Below are 25,030 nucleotides of genomic sequence, written 5' to 3'. Positions count from 1 at the left end.
TGAAGACTGGAGTCATGAGTCGGCTGGGCTGGGACTGGGCGCCGTGCGCTTGTTAGCAATTGACTGCCAAGCGGCGTCGGGTGGCTTCAGAGTTGGTTGATGATCACGATGTCTGCCCCTTCCTCTTTTTGTCCTACTTGGAAATCTGCACCGTGCGGCTGCTCCTGCCTCCATCGCTAAGCACAGTGCCACGGAACCCCACCCAGGCCTAGACCCTGCTGACAAACTGATACCGGCGGCTGCCTGGGGTGTTGGGTCTGCAGCAGGGCGCGAGGGCACCATGCAGGGATCAGCACCGTGCAGCCGACGCAGCTGATGGCATCCGCGGGCGTCTTGGAATGCTGGCACCCTTCGTTCCTGAGACGCCGACGTGGGTCGGAGGCTTCATGCTCGGTTCGCCCCGGGGTTTCTTAAACTGCCAAATCCCCACGGCCACAAGGCTGCTAGCTGCCCACGCCCGCAAGAGACTGTCCGAACCCAGTCGGAGATTTGACCACCAATCTAGCCTCAGCTTCTGCCCCGATCACGCCTGCTGATGCTGTTGGAGTGTTGGCCCATCCACAATCTTGCCCAGCCATCCCTTGCCAAAGCTCATGTGGAGCTGACAACTGGAAGCGAGAAAGACACAATTGTTCACACCTGTTCACACCTGGGCTGCCCACCATGGATCACTTTACTAGCCCAGGCGCCACGGCTACGGCCACGACCACAGCCACTGCCAATGCCCCCAGCTGTGCTGGTGATGGCAGCGCTAGCGCCACCTCCCAGGGCCCGCAGGCCAAGATGACCTACGCCTGCGAGAGCTGTCGCGCGGCCAAGGTCAAGTGCACCTCGAGTAGACAGCCAGGCATTTGCCGCAGGTGGGTGCTTGGGATAGTCCACCAGCCCGGTCTCGACTCTCCTCGAGGCCCCGGGTTATCAGTAGACCTCCAGCCTGCTGACTTCTTTGTGTCATCTATCGCCAAATATATAGATGCTTAGAATCAAAGCGCGAATGCGTCTTCAAGACCGGTCCTCGTACCAGGCGGCCAAGGCTATCCAAGCAGTGCGTCGGCCCTTGAATGTTGCGCCCCAAGTGTATCTCTGTAAAGGGGTGGTTATAGAGACGCATGCCCCCTTTTACTAACACAGCCTGTTTGGCTCCGCTGCAAAACAGAACATCGGCAGCAGAGAGACCGCCACCGCCGCCAGGCCCCTCCAAAACCTTTACGATTGACGTCCCTTTGCCCAAGGAGGAGCACCTGGAGGACCCGCTGGCCGTGCTGCGGGACTCCCACGAGGCCTACATCGACAAGCTCATGCCGTCGCCACCCTACGATGGCGACTTCTTCGACGACGCAGGCAGCGACATGGCCCACGGCGGCGCCTGGAGCAGCAGCACCCGCACCGCCGCCTCGGCCACCACGCCGTCCTCCACGGGCCACAGTGCCGCCACCACAAACGCCACCACGACCACAGGCGGCTTCTCGTCGGTGCAACCCAGCGCCGAGCCGCTCTCGCCGATGACGCTAGGCCTCCGGCGTCCTCAGTTCAACCTCGACAGCGCCACGGCGCTGCTGGCCGCCTTCCGCCGTAGCATGGACCCGTACTTCCCCGTCGCCGCCGTCAGCGAGCACGACACGGTGTCCAGCCTGGCCCGCGACCGCCCCTTTGTGCTGCTCGCCGTACTGGCTGCCGCCAGCGGCGCCCGCGTAGCCCTGCGCGGCGGCAGGGGTAGCCTGTACGATGAGGAGTTCCGCAAGGTCCTTGGTCTCAAGTTTGTCGCTGGGGGGGAGCGGACCGTTGAGCTGCTGGTCGGCTTGCTGGTTTATTGTGCCTGGTGAGATACTCTCCGTTCACCTCGCTGTCTCTGGAACATGGATGATTTGTGGAGGAAGAAAAGAGTTGCGACGTTAATCGTTGGGGACGAATAGGTATCCAGTTCATCTGCGGCCGAAAAGCAAACAGGCTTCTCAGTACATGCGCATGGCCGTCGACCTCGTTCAGGACCTGGAACTAGACCAGCCCGAGGGCATCGAACAGGCAGGATTCGCTGGCGAGGAACGCCTGCAGGCCATTAGAGCGTATCTGTGCTGCTACTATCTCGTCGTGGCGTAAGCTTCTCCCCCGTTCTTTTCAGCCCTTCAATACTATCCAGAAGACTGACTATTCATACGCAAACGCCCAGCCGAGCCATGGCGTACATAGCACGACCCGCGTCACTTCAGTTCACAGCCTGGACAGCCGCGTGTTGCGATATCCTCGAGCGGGAGGGAACCCAAGCGAGTGACCGCGTGCTCCCGTGGCTTGTACGCAACCAGCACCTCGTCGAAGAGACGGCCAGCTTGACTGCGGCTCAGGAGAAAGGCCAGCGCTCCCAGTACCAGGTCGACACGATGCTAAGGGGCCTTGAGGCCCAGTTCCGCGAGTGGAAGAGCCGGATTCCCGAAGATGTTGCCAAGACACGTATGTTTCCGCTCCCGCCATACATTCTGGTCCTTTTATCGCATCGGGCAACGCGGGGCGACTAACATGTCTTGACACCACCAGCCGTTATGCTTGTCTCGTCCCTCTCGACCGAGATATATCTTTACAGCTCACATCTTTGGAAGCCCTCATTGATGAAGGCGCAACGCCCAGGCCACGCCTTAGACCCCAACCAGGACCCCGTCAGACTGGCACTGGCCCTGCCGACCCTCCGCACGTTCCTCGAATTCCTGGCCAGCATCACGCGAGAAGATACCCCACAGCCGTCGCCCAACTGGACGCAGGCCGCATCGGAGTCGACGGCAATGCCGCTGCAAACACCATCGACGGCAGCACTGTTCCAAGACGGCGGCGACCCCCCGGCGGCGCCCGACGAGGAGTTTGCAAACTTCAGCACGGTTGAGTGGGCCCGCGTCGTCTTCGCCGTCGTGGTCTGCTTCCGGCTCTCGTTCGACATGCCGACGTGCCCGCTTTGGGACGGGGCGCGCGGGCGGCGCGAGCTTGAGCTGGGGCGGTTCTTGGCCATAATCTCGGGCGACTGTGACGACTTCTACGACGAGATCATCAGCGGAGGCAGCGCTAGCAACGCCGCCGCCGTGGCCGCCAGAATCAACCCGCATATGAACGTGGTGTGCGCCACCAAGCTCGTCTTCAGCGTCGTCAAGCGCAAGTTCGAGCGGCGCGTCGCCCAGCTCCCGCCCGCCGAGGTGCCGGCCGCCGCCGCGGCGTCGACGCCTGTGTCACCACCCGTATCATCCCCCACCGTCATGTCCATGTTTCTAGGCGGCTTCGGAGCCGGCAGCGCCGGTGGTGGGTTCTTTGGTGGTGGGAACGGTGTCGCTAGCGGCAACCCCCACGCGGCCATGACGTCGGACATGCGGGTAGGGCTGGACAAGTCGATGCGCGGCTGCCCCATGCTCGACGGCTCGTTTGACAATTTCATCCCGCTCTGGGGCGACGGCTCCGCGGCGCCGGCGGTGCCTCCCGACCATCCCCCCATTCCCATGGGCATGATGGGCGGCAGTGTCGGTGGGGGTGTGGGGGGCCTAGGAAATGCCAATCCAATGGCCGATCTCGACAGCAGCTCGCAGGCGGCCATATTCCAGGACCTGTGGACGACCATGAATAACGAGTGGAGCTATGGCGGGCCGGACAACATGACCTTTTGATGCCTTGACGTTGTTCGCGGATACAACTGTCTCTGACAATCATCTGGATACTAGTACTACTAGATATGCATGCTCCATATACCCACTTTATGTACCACCCCATGTCTTTTGAAACCCGAGCCGCGCACCCACCGTAGTTTGCAGTGTCTGTCAAACAGCGGGTTCTGACCCATGAGGTACACAACTTGAGGCGTAAAATATAAGCTGGAGCAGCGAGCTTCCGCCCACCCTCAATCAGCACAGGCTAGGTGGCCGAGTGGTTAAGGCGTATGTTTCAAGAGAGATCCCTCTCTTCCCCACAAGGGATACACATATCTCGCAAGAGTCATCAGTTCGAACCTGGTCCTAGTCAAGCCGATTTTTCTTTTGCTTTTGCGCGCCCCAGTCATTGTGCATATTCTACGGCGGTAAAAATAAATGCTCTCGCCGTGTTTCCCACAGCTCCCCGCCCGCTAGACCAGATCAACCAGGACCCAGGACCCAGGACCCTGAAGGCGGAGCCGATGGCAGATGTGCCGTGGCCAGGGCCAGGGTTCAAGAGGCCAGCCAAGTACCCCCACAAAATGATTGGCGGCGCTCCGATAGCGGGTGGGGCGTTTGGGGGCTGGCGGGGCGCTTGGGGCTGCGATGACGGAACGAGGATATCTTTGCTGACTTTTGCGCCCCTTTTTTGATTGCGCTGGAAATCGCGAGAGTCGAGTCACCTTGTTCCTGGATTTACAGTTATTGAAAGCATTACTTACTTCAACAGACTAATCGCAGCCTCTCGAACATCATGACGACCGAGTTCCCAGTCAAGAAGTGCGGTGCGTCTTCTACCGACCTCCTCGTCCTGCGCGTTACTTGGGCATTGGATTGGCCTACCCCCTACTCGATGCACCACCCTGGATCCCCTGACACATGCAGCTAGAGACAAGTCGACAACGCTACGATGCAAGACCGCTAACCTCTTCCCCCCTCCTCAGGCGTGCTCGGCGCGACCGGCTCGGTGGGCCAGCGCTTCATCCTGCTGCTCCAGCAGCACCCATCCTTCGTGCTGACGGCCGTGGGCGCGTCGTCGCGGTCGGTGGGCAGGCGGTACCGCGACGCGGCGCGCTGGAAGCAGTCGGCGCCCATGTCGGCGACGGTCGGCGACCTCGTCGTGCGCGAGTGCCGGCCCGACCTCTTCGCCGACTGCGACATCGTCTTCTCTGGGCTCGACTCGGACGTGGCCGGCGAGGTCGAGATGGACTTTTTGCGCGCCGACCTGGCCGTCTTCTCAAACGCCAAGAACCACCGGCGCGACCCGGTCGTGCCGCTCGTGGTGCCGACGGTCAACCTGCCGCACCTGTCGCTGATCCCGCACCAGCGCCGGCTGCACAACCTGACCAGGGGTTTCCTGGTGTGCAACAGCAACTGCGCCGTCATCGGGCTCGTCATCCCCTTCGCGGCGCTGCAGGCGCGCTTCGGCCCCGTCGACTGCGCCTCGGTCGTGACCATGCAGGCCGTCTCGGGCGCGGGCTACCCGGGCGTGGCGTCCATGGACGTCATCGACAACGTGGTGCCCTTCATCAAGGGGGAGGAGGACAAGCTCGAGACGGAGGCGCGCAAGATCCTGGGCGGCGTGGCCGCCGACGGGACCGCCTTCGTCGAGCAGTCGGCCCTGAGGGTCAGCGCCGCCTGCAACCGCGTGCCCGTGCTCGATGGCCACACGGCCTGCGTCTCGCTCCGCTTCGCAAACAGGCCCGCGCCCGCCGCGGCAGAGGTCAAGGCCGCGCTCGCGTCGTACGTGTCCGAGGCCGAGTCGCTCGGCTGCCCGTCGGCGCCCTCGCCCTCCATCCTGGTGCACGACGAGGACGACAGGCCCCAGCCCCGCCTGGACCGCGACCTGTCCGGGGGTTACACGGTCAGCGTCGGCCGCGTGCGCGAGGACGAGAGCGGCATATTCGACATCAAGTTTGTGGCGCTGAGCCACAATAGTGAGTCTTTTTTTTTTTCTGAGTCTTTTTCTCTCTACTTCCATCCAACCACCCCCCTGTTCCCTACTTCGAATCCCACGTCGGCCTGTCACAATCGAGAGACTTGTCCTCTACTTTTGCCCTGGGTCCCACGACACCTTGCATCCCTGGTCCACTCCTCGCGTGCCACAGCAGAACACATCCAGTCGACCAAGTGCTGACCATGTCTCGCCTTTCTCTCCCCGCTCTTTCCTCCTTCCCCGTCACTAGCCGTCATTGGAGCAGCAGGATCCTCGATCCTGAATGCCGAAGCGGCTGTCCTCAAGGGCTACCTGTGATCCAGCTGGCTGGGAGAGGGTGTGTGGACCGCATCAACTTTTAGAGTTCGAAAGAGGGGTAAAAAATAGGGGGAGGGGTATGTAGGGAGGATCTAACGGGCTCGATCAAAATGGTATGATTTTCTCTAGCTGTTTTCTCTGGAACGTATTCGGGTGGTGTCACAATGGGTTTGGTGGCGGTTGCATACTTGTTTATAGAGGGTGTCAAACAAGACCAAAAAGAAGGCGTATTATGGACACCCAATACTCTCTCTGTGCCTGTGTGGTGTGTGTCTTGCCGGGCCCGGGGTGACTCGAGACCATGTGTGATATCGACCGCCCCAACACCCGAGAAGCGGTTACACTGCCTCGCTACCGTGATCACATCCATTTCCCTCTGTGGGCTTACCGTATCCCGGGCTGTGTGGTCTTTCAGCCCTGTTTCTTTTTCTTTTGGGAGGGGGCAAGGATTGGGATGGCAAGGGGGAGGGTTCGGCCATGGAGCCCCTCGAGTCAGGCACCTACATGGCGTGGCAGAACATTGGGAGACATGCTCTACCGCGGAGTAACCCCCCCTCCCAGCTTACGGGGCCCATGACCTCCCCGAAAAGCCTGGGGCACGGTACCACAGGTACACGCATCCCTATATATCTCGGGGAGGACAGGATGGAAGGGCGCATGGGGGGGTCGGACAGACGCCCTGGGTTGGGCTGGCATCCCCTCGAGCCCACTTTTCTCTTCTCTCTTTCCCAATATCACATATCACATCCGTACATTATCCAGACGGATGAAACCGTGTGGAGACCGCAGCTTTTCGGGGGAACTAAAGCCCAGCCTGTGGGCTCGACGGGCAGAAGGAGAGAGGCAAGGCCCAAGATTACTGGCTCGATCCCTGGTAACCATAGCCCGGTGAACCCGGCTTCCCAAGCCTGCAGTTCGCACCGACAAGGTGAGCATGTCGACTGGGAGGGGGGTGTGCTCGTTTCCTGTCCCACCCATGCGTTTGTGTGCCGCTCTCCCCCACAATTTTGGTGGTCGATGACGATGGCGGTGGGGGGAGGGAGTGGTCTTGTCGTACGGGGAAAGAAGTCCTCTTGTACATTACATCCAAAAGAGGGAAATATTGGGAGTGCCGCGACGAGACAAACGACCAACACAAGATGATCCCGTTTACAGCATGACGGCGATATCACCTTCCCCTCCCTTGCTACTTTCCAGGTACATTCGTCCGCAGGGGGGGAATAGACGTTAAGCTTGGCGGTTCGTTTCGTTTCGTTTCAAAAGCAGACAGCACCCACGATCCCAGCAAGCCGAGGACGCGAGCCGGACACCTCCCAGCTGGTCGGGGCTGGCGTCACACGGCAGAGCACACGAGCAAGGAGAGGAAACCATGGAATGGAAAACTCAATATCTTGACGACACCGGAGGAAACTCTGAGATGAGGGGGTCGGGCTGCGACATTTACAGCCTGGCCGAGGGTGAGGGAAGAAGAGGGGAGGGGGGGGACGTGACGGGATACCAGAAGCGGCTCGCACCATGCACAGCACCCCGCCGCCGGCCTCGAGGACAGCACAGGTGTGCTGCGCCGTGCACGACGCCCTTTACTGCCCGCCGTGGAGCGTTATACCCATAGGGACACAGAAATGCTGTGCCTTGCTCGGTATAGGCGGCGTTGCGATGTGGTGTGGTCGGGGAAGGGTGGAGGGTGGGTGGTGAGGAGGGCACACAAACACACACATAACACACACATAACACACACATCACGACCTGTCTGTTTCTCAGCCTTCCTCCCTTGCGTCAACCCCGACGTCCAGCATCCCACCCTCCCTGCAAAGTGAGATCCTATGATGGTGCTAGTGGTTTCAAGCTAACTTGTGTGAATACAAAGATTCCCAGATGGAAATAGAGCAGCTCCGAAATCGGCTATTCCCATCCCCTCGCCATCACATCACTCGGCATTTGACATTCCAAGACAAAATAGAATCTCCTTTTTGCAACCAGGCCACCTGTTCAAACCAAAAAGCGATTGCCACTCCACGCAGAAATGTTTCCCGCGTGCCTCTTCATGGTCCCAAGAGTCAGCATAAGCAGAGTGTGATGGAGACAAGAATAGGGAACATGTTTCGAGGAGAGCCGGGCTATGATGGGGAGAAATTGCCTAGGCCTGTAAGATTTCCCATGTCGCGGCAAGCGATTGCGTTTCCGACGCATCAACAATCCAGCCCGTGATGAGATTGACGTGATTTGCCCAAAGCTGGTAGAAACCAGGCGACAAATACCAGACTCGATTCCAATCCATGTTCCCCTCTGCGGAAGAGCGGCACGAGTCATCAACCCATCCATTATCCATCCACCCACGGCTACCAGCACGTCTCGCCAAGTATCATATGGATACAAACATGATGTCTCCAGTCTGACCAGAGTGCCGAAAGCGATTACTGTAGATGGAAATGGTGAGTCAAACACACCCACCTGTTGGAGCATCCCAACGGAAGCCAATAATAGCAACAGAGGCGGACATGAGACGTGTCGCCGTCGGACAAGAGTTCAGACGAAGTCGCCTCAACATCATGGAGAGCCGACATAAGTATCTGCACGTGAGCATTAGCCATGGGAGGCGCTCCGGCTGACACGGCTGGGGATGATTAGGGCCACGATCGGCTTACACGGTCGAGCGCGGTACGTAGAGACGATTGAGGCTCGGAGAGGTGCGTCGAGCCTATCGGCCATTAAAATTAAAGGCTAGGGCACCACCCCCTCGCCGTCTTGTGACCTCGACCCAGCACCCAGTGGGCGCTGCCGTGGCGGACGGGCGGCTATGCAGTCAGGCAAGGAGCCGCCTTGGTAGCCACGTGAGGCCGCAGAGGCTGTCTCTCCCCCCACGCACGACATCTCACAAGCGAAGGTGGGGATGTGGAGGGGCTAGTTTTTTTTTTTTTTTTTCGCTGGATCCGGGCCTGCTGCGGCTGGCCGTGCAGAAGATGGATGACCCAAGAAAGAAAGAAAAAAACGATTGGCAAGAAAGATGAAGGGCTGTGCGCGCTGCTTGCTGCAGCCAGCCGTGCCGTCGGCGCGTTCTCACTGGTACTTTGCGGGTCACCAGACTAGAAAAATGCAAGCAAAAGAAAAAAAATCAAGGAAACAAGAGCCCAGGTGGGAGAGAGCACACAGATCACATATTGAAATCCCCCAAAAGGGAAGCAAGCAGATCAGTGAGTGGTCGGAACCTTCCCTACCAATCATGGATCGACCGCCCACTCGGACCTTTTGCCGTTGTGCTCGATCTGGCAAGTCTAGCCAGCAAGGGGCGAGCTGGGCGAGCACAAATAAGACGACGAGAGATTTTGCTGGTTGGGTCTGGTAGGGCGGCAGAGCGCTTTGGGGTGCACATGATGGGCCCAGGAAGCAAGTGAGCCACACGGAGGGCCAAGCGAACAAAAGAAGAAGAGAGAGAAAAAAAGAAAACGAAAAACATGGCCTGTGACGACGTTATCCGGGCCTTTTTTTGGTTGTGCGTCTCTGGCGTAATGCGGCATCCGCCGTCCAGGCAAATGCAAGCGAGATAAGGACGGCGACGGTGCCAGCTGAAACAAGCATCAGAGAGCGAAAAGGCTCTTTCTCGGTTCGAGAACGTCCCCGTTTTGCGTCTGATGTCTGGCCCGGGCTGTGGACTAGGTAGGTGTCTATTTCCGTGCAGACGCCCGGGCACCCCCTCCAAACGCGACCTGCATCTCTGATGCGCAGCGGCCAAGCGGCTGAGGCTGAAATCTGGACGGTTCGGAGCATTTGGCGTTTTATGTGCCGTGTTGTCTCGCAACTGTTTTTTGGATTCCGTCTTTTACCCGCTGAAAGCCGAAAATGTCGCCACCAGCGGAGGAGGAATGACCACCCGATGCAGGAACGGTGAGCCGTTCATGGCGGAATACGAACTTGTTTTACGCTTTAGCTCGGCTTCCTGGTTGACGGGTCGAATTGCCAAGAGCACAAGCTCGCCGCACGCGCGCCGAACGCCGAACGTGAATTACCACTATTGAGGCTGGCGCGAAGAGAGGTGGGTGGTAGCAGTCAAACATCTCGCTTGAGAGGTCTCTCTTTTTTTTTGCTTTGGCCCAACGCCGAACCTCGAGACCAATTTGGCGCCCCCAGGTAGCCTCACCCCCAGCCCGCCAATCGGAAGGAAAGCAGGCCATGGGCCCTCGGGATCGTGCAGGACATCGTTGGTCTTGGAAGCGTGTAATTGATAGCGCGCCCCTCATTTTTCTTCTTTCTCATTTCGCCTTATCGCCCGCCCGCGACAGGCCCACCCTCACTCCACCTGGGCTACCACTACCACTACCACTCGTCCCCTGACGAGAGTAATGACAAGAACACAGACGAAGGCGTCCAAAGAGAGAGAAACAGAGTAAAAGCAAAAAGCCCGGGGAGGGAAACGACAGCTTTGATTGGATGGCCGCCGTGCCCGCCAGGGCTTGGGAGCCGGGCTAGCCAGGGCGGGTCATATGTGCCGGTCAGCACTTGCGCACCCAATCCCTAGCGGCGACGGGTTTTTGGCTGGTCGTTGGATCATGAACAGCGATCGGGGCCCGTCCCCCAGCAGCAACATGAGAAAAGCAAAAGATGGTGCCGTGTGGTTGAGCAAAATGAGCCGAATCAGGCCGCAGTCGGCCACACGCGCGGGCAAAACGCCACCCACCACCATCATCGCTCCTTTCATTCTCCTCCGTCCCCCTCCATCTTTGGCGCAGGTACGGGATGGCCTAGCTCCAAGACCTCCTCACCGTTCCTCACCTCACCCCCCACACGCCATTTTTTGCGCTAGTCCCACACCGTCAAGGTGACGGACACAAAGAGAAAAAAAAGGTGACGACAGGACCGAGTGGGGGAGGGGGAGAGATGATGTGTTAGCGTTGGCGCGAGGGAGGGACAGTGAGAGACGCGGCGTGATGTGATGGGCTCGGTCATGGGCCAAAGGTGTGAGCATCTTCCAGACCGCTCCTTGACAAATCGGCCGTCTTCTCCCTAGGATGCCAGCAAGCCCGGGATCTTGGTTCTTGGGCGCTCAGTGCCGAAAAAGTTGAACATGAGCAGCGCCAGGGGCCAAAAAAAAGCGCCCCAACGCCGGGCCCAGCCACTCCTCTTGTCTCCCCGGCTCGTCGCCATGTGACGTGCATGCGGCGTTGGGTATCTTAGTATTTGACTGTGACTCTGGACCCGCTTTTTTCTTTCTTCCCTTTTATTTCCCGTCTGTTTGCGGTTGGAAAGAGAGATGCTGCAGAGCAGGCTTGCAAAGCTCTGCCGCGCGCACATGAAGATGGAAACCGAGCCAAGTGCCAGCCTGCCACTTTGTGCAGCCGCATTGGGAGGGGCGGCTTTGCGGCTCGAAGCTTGCGAGACCACCAACGCGTGGGGGTGACTAAACGAGAGAGATAGAAGGAAAAAGCTTGAAGCCATTGGAGTACCACCTCTGTTAGTTACAAGCTAGCAAAGCGAAGCTTGGAACCGAACGGCACAGTCCCATGCACGTGGACGCTCGACTGGGTGGATAGCACGCAATCCATGATGTGGCCCCCCGCGGATCCCAGCAATGAACCATCATTCGTGGGTTGGGATCCCTGCCATCTCGCTGAGCTGACCTTTCCTGAAAGAGGGGATCGAGCTCCCATGTTTTACCCTCTCAAGCCGGTTTAATTCAATAAATGGTCTGGAAAAGGGCTTCGGATGAGGAACTCTATTATCAAGCCACTGCGTGAAAAGAACTTCTGCGATCCCTACTCATTTGATGACGGCCTGTCGTCGTTTTTTTTTGTTTTTTTTTTCGATTGTTGATTTGCTATTCCTGCTGCTAGCTCGCTGCATCCGGCCGACTGACAACAGAGTGACGACTACGTGCTGTTTGCTCTGCTTGTCAGTTGGACCAATCAGCGACTTGATCACACATTTTTCGCACCCCGAATGAGATAGACATGCATGGAAGAAGAGCAACCAAAAAAAAAAAGAAAAAAAAAAGGAAACCCTCGGGTCCTTACCGCAACAAGGACAATTGACAGCACACGCCGCGCCCTACATGACCAATCCGGATTTGTATCTAGGTACCTAACAGCACCTGGCTTCTTGGAGGATCCCTAGGGGACTGCCCCTTGGCGGGCGGTAATTCGCGTGCGAGGCGGCACACATGCCTGGCAGGGGGTACGGGTGTCAATCTTGTCTCGTCTCCCTCTTTGGGTGGTTCTTGGACGAAGCGATGTGCCACTCGTCCATTGCTAGACTGCAGTAGTGCCCCATTTCTCTTTTTTATTTCCCTTTTTATTCCTGCTCTTTTTCTTCTTTACACGTCTACCAACCGGCTTCCCAAATCTTTTTTTTTTTTTTTGCTAGCCATTCCCGTCCCCTCCCTCCGCCCACCAAACTAGGGCCGCTCGCCCCTCCGGGGCAACGCATCCGGCGGGCGCGGCTTGTTCCCCGGGGTGGCCCCATCGTACCCTTATCAACCGCTCGCGCGAGGGAACCGAGTTGGCCTGTGACATCTGGTGGAGCTTTTCCTCCTCCCCCCCTCGTCTCTCCTCTCCCTCTGCCCGTCCTATTACCTACCGACCTACCCAGGTAATGCGAGACCACCCACCACCGAAACCGCTACCACGCGTAGTGTGGTGTGTAGTCTTTGTTCTTGTTCCCCTCTGCCCAATCTCCATTTAATCTACACCCATCATCTCCCCCCATCCATCCAGAGCGTGCCGCCGCCGCTGCCCAGCCTCGAAGGACAATCCGCCCTGCGATCCCCCGTTGGCCAGAGCTGCGTCTTGGGGAGGCCGCCTCGCCGAGGTGTGAACGGAGCCGCCGTGAGGGTTGCAGCGGGACGAGGGGATGGGCAATTTCGGAGGGGGACCTGGTGGTGGTGGTGTGCGCACGTTGCGTCCGTGGCAGGCGGCCGGCTCGTGGTAAGGAGGCGCTTTATGGCGCCTAGCCGAGCAGTTTGTTGCTGTGAAGCAAGGAGCAGCAGTGCTGGTGGTGTGCAGAGAACGTAACTCGGCATGTAGTACATACAATACGTAGCAATGCCTGTCCACCCCACCTCATCCTCGCTGAGCACAATTCTTTCGGGTTGGTGATATCTAGTGCTGTTTTTTTCTTGTTCGTTTTTGCAATGCGCTGGGTAGGGCCAAGCAAAAGCAGAGACTAGCGGAGTCTTTGGTTGGATGGACGGCGGAAGAGGCCTCAGGTTCCCATTTCTCCACTTTCCTACCTCCTCCCACCCTCCCGTGCCTCCCCAGCTCCCCCAACCACCACAACACGCTCAATCCGGCCTCTGCACGAACGTTTCCCGTTTGTTGAAACGGCAATTGTCACCCGCCACGATCGCAGATGCTGTGCAGTGACATTCGCCGAAACTTGGTTGCACAGATGTGGTAATGATGGTGCGAGGGATACCACGGTTTCTCATGCCTGAGGCCGGCATGCATCTCTTCGGTTATTGCAAGAGCCACAATTCACCCACACGCCCTCATACTCACCACTCACACTCGCATATAATGGATGGATGACAACTACCCAATTTCCCCTTTCATGGCCCATTACCACCCACCCCTCCTCACCCTAGTGGTCAAGAGGCCATGTCAATGACGCATCCCGTCTCCTCGGACCGGACGCGCCGGAGGAGACAACCGGCTCGGGAGGGTAGCGGTAGTGGTCTGCTACGTAAACGCCGAGATGATGCAGAGGAGCCTGCATCGGACTAGGTAGGCGAGCGAGCCCGTACACGCGCCGGTGTGGCCGCTTGTGGGTGGGCGGTTTGAGGGGTATGCAGTTTTGGCAAGAAGATGGGCGGGTGAGATAGATACAGATAAATGAGGGAAATGTGACAGGTCACGACTCACCTACCTACGCACCTACGTACTGTGTAGGCCGTTGACATCGGCACCTTGGGGCCAAGAAGCTTATTCGAGGGACGGCCAGATCAAGGCTGCGTAGATTGCAGCCTGCCTTTGCCCGACTGCAGGATGACAACATGGAAGGAGCTAGATATACCATCATCGGCGGGACTGATTAGCCCATTGCAATACAGTGCCGATCCCTCTCCCCCAAGCCCCCGACGGCCAGGTGCTGTGCAGGTGTGCTCTCGAGATGGACGTTTCCGCCTGTCTGGTATTGGGCGGGGCCCTAGGAAGCTCAAAGAGACCAGATCCAGCCTTAACTTGACAGAAAGTGGATAAGAAGAAAAGAGTTGACCGGGGCCGGAATGGTCCGGGTCTGATCTGTTGGGTGGACAGAAAATGCCTCTTTTGTTGCGTTGTCTCCAGGTGTGTGTGCGTGTGCAGCCAGGTTGGGACCACGCAGGCGACGACAGGCAGGTCGAGTCGCTGGCAGGTGCGTGCTCAACGCACACGCAGACGCAGACACCGTCCGCTCCGACACAGCAACGCAGACGGGCTTGCAGGAAGCCTGCCTGTCTTTCCTGCCTGCCTACCTGCCTACCCCTCCCACCACAAAAAAAAAAATACTCTCGTCCCGCTCACCGGTCTTCCCATGCATAGACGACACCATCTTTGGCTCGACGAACCAGGAAGCCCGAAACCCTATTTAACCTGCGAGAGGTCTGCTGAACGGGAGCTTATCTCGAGCATGGGTGGATGGGCTACGCGCCGCTTGTTAGGGAGGGGGGAAGGAGACCAAGGAGACCAAGGGAAAGGGGAGGAGGAAGACGCTAGCCGAATGTGTTTTTCTTCGTTTCCCTTTTTCCGCCCGGGCTCGCCTTCATTCCGCATGCAGCCACCTTCATCACCACTCGTCACCACGCACCCACCACTTTGCCAGGAGGTATCAACGCGGGAGGGTTGGTCCGGCGTCAGTATTGATGGTGGCGAGTGTTCAGAACCAGCAAGCCGCGAGGTTGCAGGGTCGTATGGCATGGCATGGCATGGCATGGCAGGCATGGCACGCATGGCACGCATGGCACGCATGGCACGGAGTTGGACGCAACAGATTGAGATTTTGCCGTGAAAAGGGGTCTTTGATGCGTTCCCTTTTGGGAACAGGTCCGCCATTGGATGTGTTCAACGAGACGGACGTCTCCGTTAGCGGATGCTTGCTTTTGTGCACTGGAACTTACCGACGGGGTGATGGCGCAAGGTGGTGCTGGTGTGCGCATCAGTGGCTTTCTCGAGTGAACCGCGATGAGCGAAAGGAAGAAGCTTGATGCTAGCTAGGGTCCGCTGCTGGCATCGACAAAGACGTGCTCGAACACTCGCCATTGATGCGGCGCGGCATTTGGCAGGCGATGGCGGCTGCTGCGCCTGTCTGGGGCGCCGGCAAAAGAGATGAGTTGTGATCAGTTTTTGATTTCTTCCTGTGACTTTTGGGTGCAGTGATGCCTCCATTGGGTTGCATTTCGTCCCTGTTTGGGCCTCGTGCGTGCGGGTGGCCCCAACGTGCGAGGGGGCATGGGGCAGGGGACAGGAGGCAGCACTGCGTCTCACGCACCCAGCTGCTCAGGCTCGGCCGCAGGCAGACAGGCGGGGCTCTCTCTCTCCCTCTCTCTCACTGCATGGCAGGGCGAGCCTCTGGTTGGCTGAACGAGGAGACGTTTTTCTTCTTTGGCTGGCGGGGAAAGAGAAGCATGCAAGCACGCCCGCACCGAGCACAGGTGGGTGGGGCGCTCAACCGAACAAAGAGAGACGGGAGAGAATGAAAGAAAAAAAAAATCCCACAGCCCGCCCAAAATGTGAGTGGGGCACCTCATCCCCATCCTGCGCCCGCCGCCCACTGGCCTAGCTAGCCCCGTCGGGAGAGTGAGCACGGCCTCTCCCTCCACGCAGCCCTGCCGGACGGCCGACCCCTGGGGCCTGGGCTGGGCGGTGCGGTGCATGTATGCAAAAAGAGCAGCAGTAGAACTAGCTCCTTGCTGATCGTGTAGTTGTGTGCTGTCTGTGGGTTTATTTTGGGGGGTTTTTTTTTTTGCTGCGGGTGGGTTTTTGCGAAAGAGGGAAAGAGATGGAGGGAGCTAAAGAGGCAGCGCTTGCTCCATGCTTCTGCGCTTTGGTTTAGATGGGCCCCCCCCGCTCTTTCCATCCGCCCTCATCTGCCCATTCGATCTGTCCTCTCATGAAAAAGTCTAGACCTTTCGAGCTCGGCCAAACCACTAGTCCAAGTCCAGCTGTCGTGCCTCGTCGCCGTAAAGGAAACCTACCAAAGCATCACTTATGTGTGCGGGTAATCCACTCCATCACCCGCGGCGCGACGCACATCTCCACTTGCGGTGGCACCGTGCCTCCGCCCTTATTTTTAAAAGTTGAGTTCGGGGCAGGTGGTGCGAGGATGGCTTGGGTCGGGTCCAGAGTCATTGTGGCGGGTGGACCTCGAAAATGGATGGCACACCACCATCTCCTCCTCCTTTCTTTGTTGTCAGTCAAGCGCGCGAGGAGGAAATTTAAATTCTGCGATGGGGAATGCAGAGTGCCCGTCACCCGTCTGCCTTGGGAGGGAGTGCTTGGCCGTCTCTTCTCTGTCGCCAAATCAAAGCAGTAAGATGCGTTCCGGGCCTCCCATCTCACTCGATGCGCTCGCTGCAGGCCCGCGGCGCAGGCTTGGCGGCCAGGCCGCAGCACCACCCCCCGCTTGGCATGGTCTCGCGTCTGGTGTGTCGTGTGTTGCGGTGCTCGCGCGCGCGCACACACGCATGCGTGCCTGCTGTTTCCCAAGGGCTGCAAATAGGCTTCCGGCTGTTGTGCGAGGCCGATGCGACGGCTGGTACCTGGCGCAAAGTACAGGCCTGAACGACCGTGTGGTCTCGTAGACGTAGGCTCGAGACGGCGCTACCTGCGCATGCCGGTTCGCCATGTACCGAACGGCTCTAGTACCGTCTTTGGTGCCGACGGGGGAGCCCCCTGCCGGTTTAGGTACATGTTTGTAGTTGTTGGCGCTCGCGCGCGCTCGAGGTACCAAGGTCCTTGATCCTGACGCTCCCGCTCGCGCGCACCACACAACCATCTCTACCACCACCCACACAACACACCCACGCACCGCACCCGCACCCCACACCACGGCGTATCGACTAGTGTGCCTGTCCTTGACAATTGTGACATTGCCCGGCGCCCTGCCGACAGGCCCTAGCCTTGAGGACGGCTCAACAGCTTGGTACCTGGGGGGTACTAGATCCAGGAAGCCAAACTGGAGCCCAGAACTGAGGATCCCACCGTCTCCATTCGCTTCCCCATTCCACGGCTCGACTCCGCTGGGAGGCGACGAAACACCAGAAACACCACATCCTCGCTCCCTGGCCCGGCTCTCTGCCCGCCCATGCCTGCCTGATCTCAACCCATCCACTCACCCAAAACCTGCGACAAACCGCCATTTTCCACACAAACCAAGGCGATCCATCCTCCCCCCCTCCTCCCACCCTAACTCCGTTTCTTACACCCCCCTCGACACTTTTTTTTATCCTTTTTTTTTTTTCTAGTGTTATTACCTTAAATCATTTTGCATCCGTCACTTCCCTGTTCTTTTTTTTTTTCCCCGTCCGCTTCATATTTTCTGCACAGATTAATTTTCGCCCCTCGGCCGCATACCTGCATTTCTCGCCTGCGTCGCCTTGGGTCGTGTCCGGTAAAGCCGGCGCCAACACTCTAGAGGGAGAGCCGCACCGCAGAAAAAAACAACAGGACGTGCCCCAGCTCTTGAGACGCTGCCGACCATTGACTGTGTCTAGACCTTTTGTCTTGGCCGAGTCAAAGACGCCGCATCGCATTCGCGCGCGCGGCCGCTACCCTCGACCCCATCTCTCTCCACTTTCGTCCCGTTCACCCACCTTGACTTGGGTACTGGCACCTGCCCCCGAATACTGGGGTTCGGGTACTTTCTCTTGTCCAGACCACACACCTGGCAGGCGTGATCGTCATCGCCCGTCCTCCCCTCCTATCACAGCCTATCGTCTCGCCCAACAGCAACACAGAAGAAGACACCGCTGCATGCACTGCAAACCACCACCGGGTATGACCCCAGATCGCAGGACTGCCACGAGCGCGTCTTCGACCGCCCTCTCCCCCGGCTCTGCGCCACCACCGCCCTCGTCGTCGTCGTCGTCGTCCGCGCCGACAGCAGCAACACCACCACCGCTACCAACAGCAGCAGCGACGCCATCGTCGCTCGCCTACCCGCCAGCTAGCAGGCCTTTGCGCGCAAGCCCTCCCGTGACCGCCGGCGCACCAAAGAATGCGATGGCCGCCTCGCCCTTCCTCCCGCAGCCGCCCTCGTTCAGGCCGAGCGTGACGACCCAATCCGCCTTCGCGCCCCTGTCTGCCACCACCCCGATCCATAACCCCTTCGATCGCGACTCGTCGCTCGCCGTCGGCGCGCCCTTCGGCCTTGCCGCCCCCATGACCACCACATCGCTGCTCATCAGGCGGCTTCCGCTCAACACCTCGGAGGAGTCGATGCGCCTGATGCTCGTCTTCTCCAAGGACCTCGTCGACGTCCAGGTCCTGCCCGCCGAGCAGTCCGAGGACGCAGGGTTCCGATGCGCCATGGTCAAGTTCAAGTCCTTCTCGGGCGCGCAGGAGGCCAAGAAGATGTTGGACGGCAAGCCCAACATCTCCAACGACGCCGAGATGGTTGTCGAGATTGTCGGCGGCAGCCCGCCACAGACAAACGGCAGGAGGTACGCGACCGGCGTAGAGGTCGCCGGCCCCGCTTCCACGGCCTCATCGACCACCTCGTCGGCCACCTCGTCGCGCCAGCCGTCGCGCTTCAACGGCGGCGGCTTCTCATCCATCGAGGCCATGTCGCCGCCCATGAACTCGTCCTTCGCAAGCGATCTGTCCGCCTCCGAGACCAGCAGCCACTTCCAGAGCATATTCTCGCCTCAGTCGCCGATTGGCAACCACCTAACGGACCGCGCACGCGTCTCTGGCAAGACCCTGATCAAGGACGCCGCCGACGACGACGAGACGGGCGAGCTGCTCAAGGACCCCGTCGCCTATGCCGAGAACGGCGCCATGGGCTCGCAGTCGCGTCGTGCCACACAGCCCCAGATCCCGCCCATTTCGCGCATGGCTGGACTGTCGCTCAACACCAACGGCCACTCCATGGTGCCGTACGGGTCCTCGTCCATGGGTCCCATGTCGGCGCATCCCGCGGCGAGCAGCGCCATGTCCCCCATGACGGGCACCGCACCGCACCCTGGATACATGTCGGCGCATCCGGGGTTCCCGCGCCCCAACTTCCCGCCGGTCAATCCGGCGGACCAGAATCCTCCCTGCAACACGCTCTACGTCGGGAACCTGCCCATCGACACGTCTGAGGAGGAGCTCAAAGCAACCTTCTCCAAGCAGAGGGGGTACAAACGCCTGTGCTTCCGCACCAAGCAGAACGGACCCATGTGCTTTGTCGAGTTTGAGGACGTCTCTTTTGCGACCAAGGCCCTCCACGACCTGTACGGTCACATGCTGCACAACAGCGTCAAGGGTGGAATCCGCCTGAGCTTCTCCAAGAACCCGCTCGGCGTGCGCTCGGGCCAGAACCCGACCCAGGGCACCAACGGCGCGAGCCAGCTGTCATCGATGAATGGTATCATGGCTGGTCCTGGCGCCGGCTTCGGCGGGCCCCCACCAGGCCTTTCAGCTCCCCCGGGACTGGGCGGCATGACCAACCACCGTTCAGCCTACGCGCCCTCGACGCCGGTGACGAGTCATGGAACCGGGTCGACGTTTGCGCCGCCCACAAACCCATGGAACTCCCCCATCTATGGTAGCACCATGACTGCCGGCGGGCCGGCCCCGGTGGCCGCCAACGGTGGCGGAAACGGCTTCCCCTCATTCATGATGGGCCGATAGGTTACCGCTTGCCGCCAGAGTCGAGCATCGCCTCGGCGGCAGAGTTGCCTTGTCGATTTACTGATTACTGTCGTTTCGTATCTTCGGCCCAATGCCGTCGCCACACCCGGGACGCTCGCTCACGCGTCAAACAATATTCGATTCGGTCGATGGCGAGTTCGGCTCGTACCTTGACTCCTATCCGCTCTTGCCCAACCTTGCCACACAAACAAGGGTCCATCATCATCCTAGCATACTCACCGCCGCCCATGCGCTCGGCTTAGTGTTCTTACATGCATTCGGCATTGCATGGCACCCTCCAAATCACTCGGCCAGGATCTCATTCATTCTGTTTGCCATCTTTGTTTTACTTTCCAATTATTTTTTTCAGGGGCTTGTTTCCTTCTCACCATTTCCTGGTTCACACCTTGCAGCAACGGCGAAGCACGATACGGCTCATAACATGATTCCCCCCATTGGCGATGTTTCGTTTTCGGGATGGAGTTCCGGCAGGGTCAAGGGGTTGATTTTGGTCTCCCCCGGTTTATCATTTGTTTTTCTTTTCTGTCTTCATTGCACCTATCATCATCTGTTGTACCGGCTCCTTCTATCCTTTGCGTGCTCCCCATTGACAGGCGTTTTGTTCATTTTGACCAACACAATTTTATGGTGTTACTCGCACGGCGCATATCTCCGTCGTTTCGAAGGCGGACAGCCCGAGCATTCTCCGGGGCGTCGCACAAACCCGCAGCCGATACGTGTCTCTGTAACGCACGAAACCACGGATCTTCGGCCGGCCAGACGCTTTCGTGTCCTACTCAAGCTAAGTTTGACCACGGAGCCGTTGGGAGGTACCAGATTGGAGATTGGTGTTGCCAGCACCTCCTCGCTCAGTCTCCCGAGGCAAAATACCAGGCACCGTGTCTTGTCAACAAGCGAGGGGAAGGAATGTGTGACCGCCAGGCTGAAGACTTGGGTTTTATTTGATTTTGCGCCTTCAGACGAGCCCAGTCACCATAACCACAATCATTATCGCCGGAACGGAAGGAAAAGCGGACTCAAAACAAAACCTCGAGAAGGCAGAACGGGGGTTCCACGCAAAGCATACGGCTCCCCCCGCTTCTGACAGCATCTGCTCTCTTGCTTTTTTTTCGACAACAACGACAAACAAGGATGGAAAATAACAAAGAAAAAGAAGGGAAAAAAAAAGTTTCCGTGAGAGAACGTGAGACAAAAGGAAAGAGATGGATGGGAGACCTTGTCTGGCAAGGTGCCTCCACTTTCATCTTGGGGAGTTCTCGCATGGTTGGGTTTTGGCTTTCTAAGCATCTTGCTGCAACGGGAGGGATTTACTTATCAGCCGGGCCAAAGGGTAACTTTCGGGTTTTGCACAGCGGGGGTATTTAGCATCGTCTCTCTTCGTCGTTCGTGTTTCCTCTTTTTTTCTTTACTTTATACTGTTCAATTGCACGATATAAAGGTGACCGGCCAGGGGCAGGTTGATGGCGATGGGATGCCCCTCTATCCTCGTGGTTGGGCGGGCGAGCGGCAATGGGGGAGGCGGGTCTGGTTGGTCGGCGAGACTTGCATCGAGGAGGCCCTCGGGCTCTATTCCCTCTCATTCTCTCATCGCGAAGCCCACGCGCCCCGCCTGACACCCACCGCCCCGACGCCACGCTCGGTATCCTGCAGTTCTTTTTGTCAGGTGTTTTCTTGGGACGCGACATGTCATTAGTAAGTCTGGGGAAAGCATGGTATTTGCTTCAGGTTGTTTTTTTTTCGGGTTTTTTCTTTCTTTCTCTTATCGTACCTATCTCTCGACCATCATGCCTACCGTCGTTCCCTCGAACCGACCCCTTTTTTCTTCCCCTTTATCTATCAATACTACTATACTTGGCTTCAAGGGGACAACTGCGCTTTGCTCTTCTTCTTTTTTTCTTCTTTTTTTCGTCTCTTTTCCGTTGCCATCTCCGTTTTGCCAGAATCGGGGGATCGGAAGGAGTTGTTGTTTTGATATGCTTTTTTTCCCCTGTGTTTCTTGGCTTGCTGACATCCTCTTACCTCAATCCTCTTTTTTTTTTTTTGGGCCTACGGGACAGTGGTGCAAAGATTAAATTGATAAAAGGGCACCGAGATAAACGGGAACATGGACAAGACTTGTTTCTTCGCTCGTGCGTGTATCGATCAGAATGGGCAAGATGAAATATACGCTTTTGGTGGTCCATCCAACGAATGTGTTTTCATGTGTCAGACGGGGCCGCCAGAGATGGGGAGTGGCCGGGCCCCGGATTCACCCATGTTTTGTCACTTTGTCCGAGGAATGATGCACACATTCGATGTCTCTTTTCCTTCTCGACGACACATGAACGCCTCCGACGCCAGCAGGTGATGGTCGTGTGGGACGAACAGGCAGTGAGTCCGACGCGGTTGGTTAGGCACAAGGACGGCACACTTTTTTTTTTCATCTTGTTTATTTGCACATGTATATCAATGTTAAGCATAAGGGCGGCGCAGCTTCGGTTTGGAATATCGTCCCTGTGACACGGAAATGAAATGAAAAAAAGAAAAGTGGCAAAAATACCTGCCCTTTTTTCCCCCCCCTCATCGGCCACGCTGGTTCGCGGTCTGTCCCGCGCGCTAGCCGCTGGCAAACAGGGGGGAATTTCCCCGAGGCGGGCGGGCGGGGGGTGGGTGGCACGCCCGGATCAAAAAAAACGAGACACTTTTCAATTTTTGCCCCAGTGCACACCACCACTAATTGAAAAGTGTCCCGTTTTTTTTTATCCGGGCGTGGGTGGTTGTGGTGGTGGGCTGGTGACCAGGTGGGATCATGATCAGACGCCCGCCCGGTTTGGAGCAGGGGGGTGAGGAGGAGGCAGAATTGGTAATTAGTACGATTAGTTTAGTATTTAGTATGCGATTAATATGCCTTTCCCAGCTTATGTTATTTTACAAAATTTAGCTATTTTTACAAAAACAGCATCATTAAATGCGCGAAAATTTAAAATTTATACCCATATATTGTTTGTATTTGTATATAATTTATGTAAAAATATATTTACGTTTAATTTGGTAGAATTTTATGGATTGGAAGCTTAACTATTGCATTTTTTATCGTAAAGCACAATTGCTTTCGCTAACAGATCCTTAGTATTTAGTATACTAATTACCAACTCTGGGAGGAGGGGCATCGGGGATGTTCTAAACCGCACCATTAACCGTTCGTCGTTTTTTTGGGAGGGGCTTTTGATGCCCGTGATGCGCCTTCTTCAACAGGGTCCGTCCGTGAAGTGCCGTTGCAGCAACAGGATGGATGGAACTTGAGCTGGAAACCGTCTTCTCTCGCGGACAAAAACACTTGCAACGTGTGCTTACGCGGCGTTGAACAACCTCTCCAGTTCTCTGCACTTGGTTTCAGTCACACATCTCTCCCACCCACCCCTTTTTCTAGAGTCACAGCAGTCCATTATGCTACTGCTTCCTTCATCAGTCCCCCTCCGGGACGGCCACCCGGGGAAGGAGCCCGCCGACCTGCGACGTGGGCCGGCTTACCACACAGTACCGCGAAACGTCCCTGGGCTTGGCTAGGCTGACAGGATCCATCCGTCCGTTGTTTTCTGGGTAATAAAAGAGCTTTCTTGTGTAAAAAGAGGGGCCCTCGTGAGCTGCCGCGAAGGTGGTGGGGACAGGAAAAAAAAGGGGGACTTGGACCCTTTGCTGCTAGTCTGATCCTCCTTCTAGTCTGCCATTGCGTCACGCGGGTTGGAAAATGTGTCAGTCGTGCCTTGTCGGCGAGCATGTGCTCCTCCGTGGGCCATTAAACGCACTCGTTCCACGTTTCGTTTGGTTTTTTGGCTGCTTGTAAGGCAAGGAGTCGTTCTCGAGGCTATTATTTTGTTGGAAATATGCTCAGCTGAGTTTTGACCCCCATCCATCCTTTCTGGCCCAACCACTTCCCTCTCGTCCGAGGGGGCGTTGACGAATCCTAAACTATCCTGCGGCAGGGATAACCTTGCAAATGGCAAAAGCCCATCAGGCACCTCCATGGTTTTCCTGGCCTCTCACGCTTCAGCCCTCGACCGCCCCGTACTGTAAGTCGCAGGAGGCGGAGGTGGTCATGTCCCAACTTTGAGTCAAGGAGCAAAGTGCAGCACCAAGTCAGCGAGTGTTGAGCACATGAAAGCGCCCCACAGCAACCTTTTGGGAGGAATATACCAACAGCGTTCGCTCGGCGCGGCGTTCCTCTGGGGAAGGATTTCCCAGGATTTTGCTCGAAGCTTGCCCAAGACTGGATGATGCATCCGGCCCTGACAGGCACAGGCTGACTGTAAGCTTTCCAAGCCCCCTGGGCACTTTATGCCTTGGCTGCAGCTCTGGGGACCAGCATGTGAAGATTCCTCCTCCAACTCTCTGGTTTCTAAGGTCCAAAAAGTACGAACAAGGGCCGCGAACTTTGTGCTTTCCAAGGGGCGAGAGTGAGTCCGGGACGAACCGCCTACCTTGCCCCCTGTACCATACGTTGAATACTGTGTAGAACAAAATCCCGCCGATGGATGCGGGGTTATCGCGGCCGAGCGGCCGGGAGTGAATGCAGTAGTCACAGCCCAGCCTCGCCAGATGCGGCAGAGATCCGACGAGCCCGACCAGCGGCCCCCGTGCAACATCCTCCTCGGTAGACACTACGACTGGTTGATCGTCCGGATAGCCAGAGAGATGTGGCATATTGTCGCCAAAGACATGGGCGAGTCCGGTCTTTCCGAAGCACTCTAACAATTTAGAGCCCACAGACCAAGTCCAGGAGGCCTTCGATGTTTTGGGCAAGGTCGAAAAGGTGTACGTGTAGGCGGAGAAAGAGAAGGAGGAGATATACTGATCAAAACATTATTGAACACCCAAACTAGATGCGTAACGAAGTATTGATATCTACTGTCATTCCACCGGTCTCAATCTGTATCAGAACATGAAAGGGAATAACAAACAGAGGAATAAAATGAAACAAAACATAAAGCAGAAAGGACCTGCAACCCATATCCAAAGAAAAAATCTAAAGGCGCGCAGGGATTGTTATTTGTACAGGGTATTTATCGTGGGAATCGTGCCGAAAAGAAAAAAAGAAGAAGGCTTCAGTTATCCAAATTACAGACATTGACGGAGATGAAAGTGGTAGGTTGGAGCGCTGCAACCTCTGTATGCTCAAGACAGGTCCCCCCCCCCTTCAGCACCTGACGGACCGCCTGCCGCGCGCGGCAAGGAACGCAACCTTGCGGCGCGCCAGCACCTGCCGCGCGCGCAGGCCCTCGTCGCCGTCCCCGGCCAGCGGCTCGCGCAGCAGCAGGTGCTCC

At 57.5% G+C, this 25,030-nt stretch overlaps 5 protein-coding genes and 1 non-coding gene across 6 annotated transcripts in view; 5 read left to right on the top strand and 1 right to left on the bottom strand.

The window, feature by feature from the left end:
* The first annotated feature begins 297 nt into the window (after positions 1–297).
* Positions 298–3,775, top strand: GGTG_11757 (hypothetical protein). The gene is made up of 6 exons (XM_009229648.1): positions 298–860; positions 974–1,045; positions 1,157–1,819; positions 1,914–2,093; positions 2,168–2,445; positions 2,530–3,775. Exons 1-6 carry the CDS (start codon positions 664–666, stop codon positions 3,633–3,635), a joined length of 2,496 nt encoding a protein of 831 aa, XP_009227912.1. The 5' UTR covers positions 298–663; the 3' UTR covers positions 3,636–3,775.
* A 102-nt stretch (positions 3,776–3,877) lies between these two features.
* On the top strand, positions 3,878–3,987 carry GGTG_20234. Its single transcript has one exon. It is a non-coding gene; the product is annotated as a tRNA-Leu (tRNA).
* A 234-nt stretch (positions 3,988–4,221) lies between these two features.
* Positions 4,222–6,250, top strand: GGTG_11756 (aspartate-semialdehyde dehydrogenase). Its single transcript, XM_009229647.1, has 3 exons — positions 4,222–4,441; positions 4,601–5,593; positions 5,843–6,250. Exons 1-3 carry the CDS (start codon positions 4,411–4,413, stop codon positions 5,908–5,910), a joined length of 1,092 nt encoding a protein of 363 aa, XP_009227911.1. The 5' UTR covers positions 4,222–4,410; the 3' UTR covers positions 5,911–6,250.
* A 1,029-nt stretch (positions 6,251–7,279) lies between these two features.
* GGTG_11755 (hypothetical protein) lies at positions 7,280–8,519 on the top strand (the record flags this gene model as incomplete). The annotated part of the gene is made up of 3 exons (XM_009229646.1): positions 7,280–7,464; positions 8,302–8,342; positions 8,395–8,519. 3 exons carry the CDS (start codon positions 7,280–7,282, stop codon positions 8,517–8,519), a joined length of 351 nt encoding a protein of 116 aa, XP_009227910.1.
* An 8,807-nt stretch (positions 8,520–17,326) lies between these two features.
* GGTG_11754 (RNA binding protein) lies at positions 17,327–21,646 on the top strand. The gene has a single exon (XM_009229645.1). The coding sequence runs from the start codon at positions 17,847–17,849 to the stop codon at positions 19,707–19,709; it is 1,863 nt and encodes a 620-aa protein (XP_009227909.1). The 5' UTR covers positions 17,327–17,846; the 3' UTR covers positions 19,710–21,646.
* A 1,084-nt stretch (positions 21,647–22,730) lies between these two features.
* Positions 22,731–25,030, bottom strand: part of GGTG_11753 (hypothetical protein) — a gene marked incomplete at both ends in the record, with an annotated part of 3,353 nt that continues 1,053 nt past the window's right edge. The window contains 3 exons of the mRNA XM_009229644.1: positions 22,731–22,787; positions 23,241–23,305; positions 24,188–24,557. Coding sequence (XP_009227908.1) covers positions 22,731–22,787; positions 23,241–23,305; positions 24,188–24,557 — 492 coding nt within the window. The remainder of the gene's footprint in view (positions 22,788–23,240; positions 23,306–24,187; positions 24,558–25,030) is intronic.

This window comes from Gaeumannomyces tritici (assembly GCF_000145635.1).
Source record: "Gaeumannomyces tritici R3-111a-1 unplaced genomic scaffold supercont2.7, whole genome shotgun sequence".
NCBI classification, from domain to species: Eukaryota; Fungi; Ascomycota; class Sordariomycetes; order Magnaporthales; family Magnaporthaceae; genus Gaeumannomyces; species Gaeumannomyces tritici.
Note: the sequence above shows the minus strand (reverse complement) of the source record. Positions and strands in the feature narration are given on the sequence as shown.

Coding starts and splice junctions, on each gene's coding strand:
- GGTG_11757 (XM_009229648.1), top strand. CDS start 664: ATGGATCACTTTACTAGCCCAGGCGCCACGGCTACGGCCACGACCACA. Junction 861..973: donor CAGCCAGGCATTTGCCGCAG/GTGGGTGCTTGG, acceptor CCAAATATATAG/ATGCTTAGAATCAAAGCGCG. Junction 1,820..1,913: donor TTGCTGGTTTATTGTGCCTG/GTGAGATACTCT, acceptor GGGGACGAATAG/GTATCCAGTTCATCTGCGGC.
- GGTG_11756 (XM_009229647.1), top strand. CDS start 4,411: ATGACGACCGAGTTCCCAGTCAAGAAGTGCG. Junction 4,442..4,600: donor GTTCCCAGTCAAGAAGTGCG/GTGCGTCTTCTA, acceptor CCCCCTCCTCAG/GCGTGCTCGGCGCGACCGGC. Junction 5,594..5,842: donor TGTGGCGCTGAGCCACAATA/GTGAGTCTTTTT, acceptor CCCCGTCACTAG/CCGTCATTGGAGCAGCAGGA.
- GGTG_11754 (XM_009229645.1), top strand. CDS start 17,847: ATGCACTGCAAACCACCACCGGGTATGACCCCAGATCGCAGGACTGCC.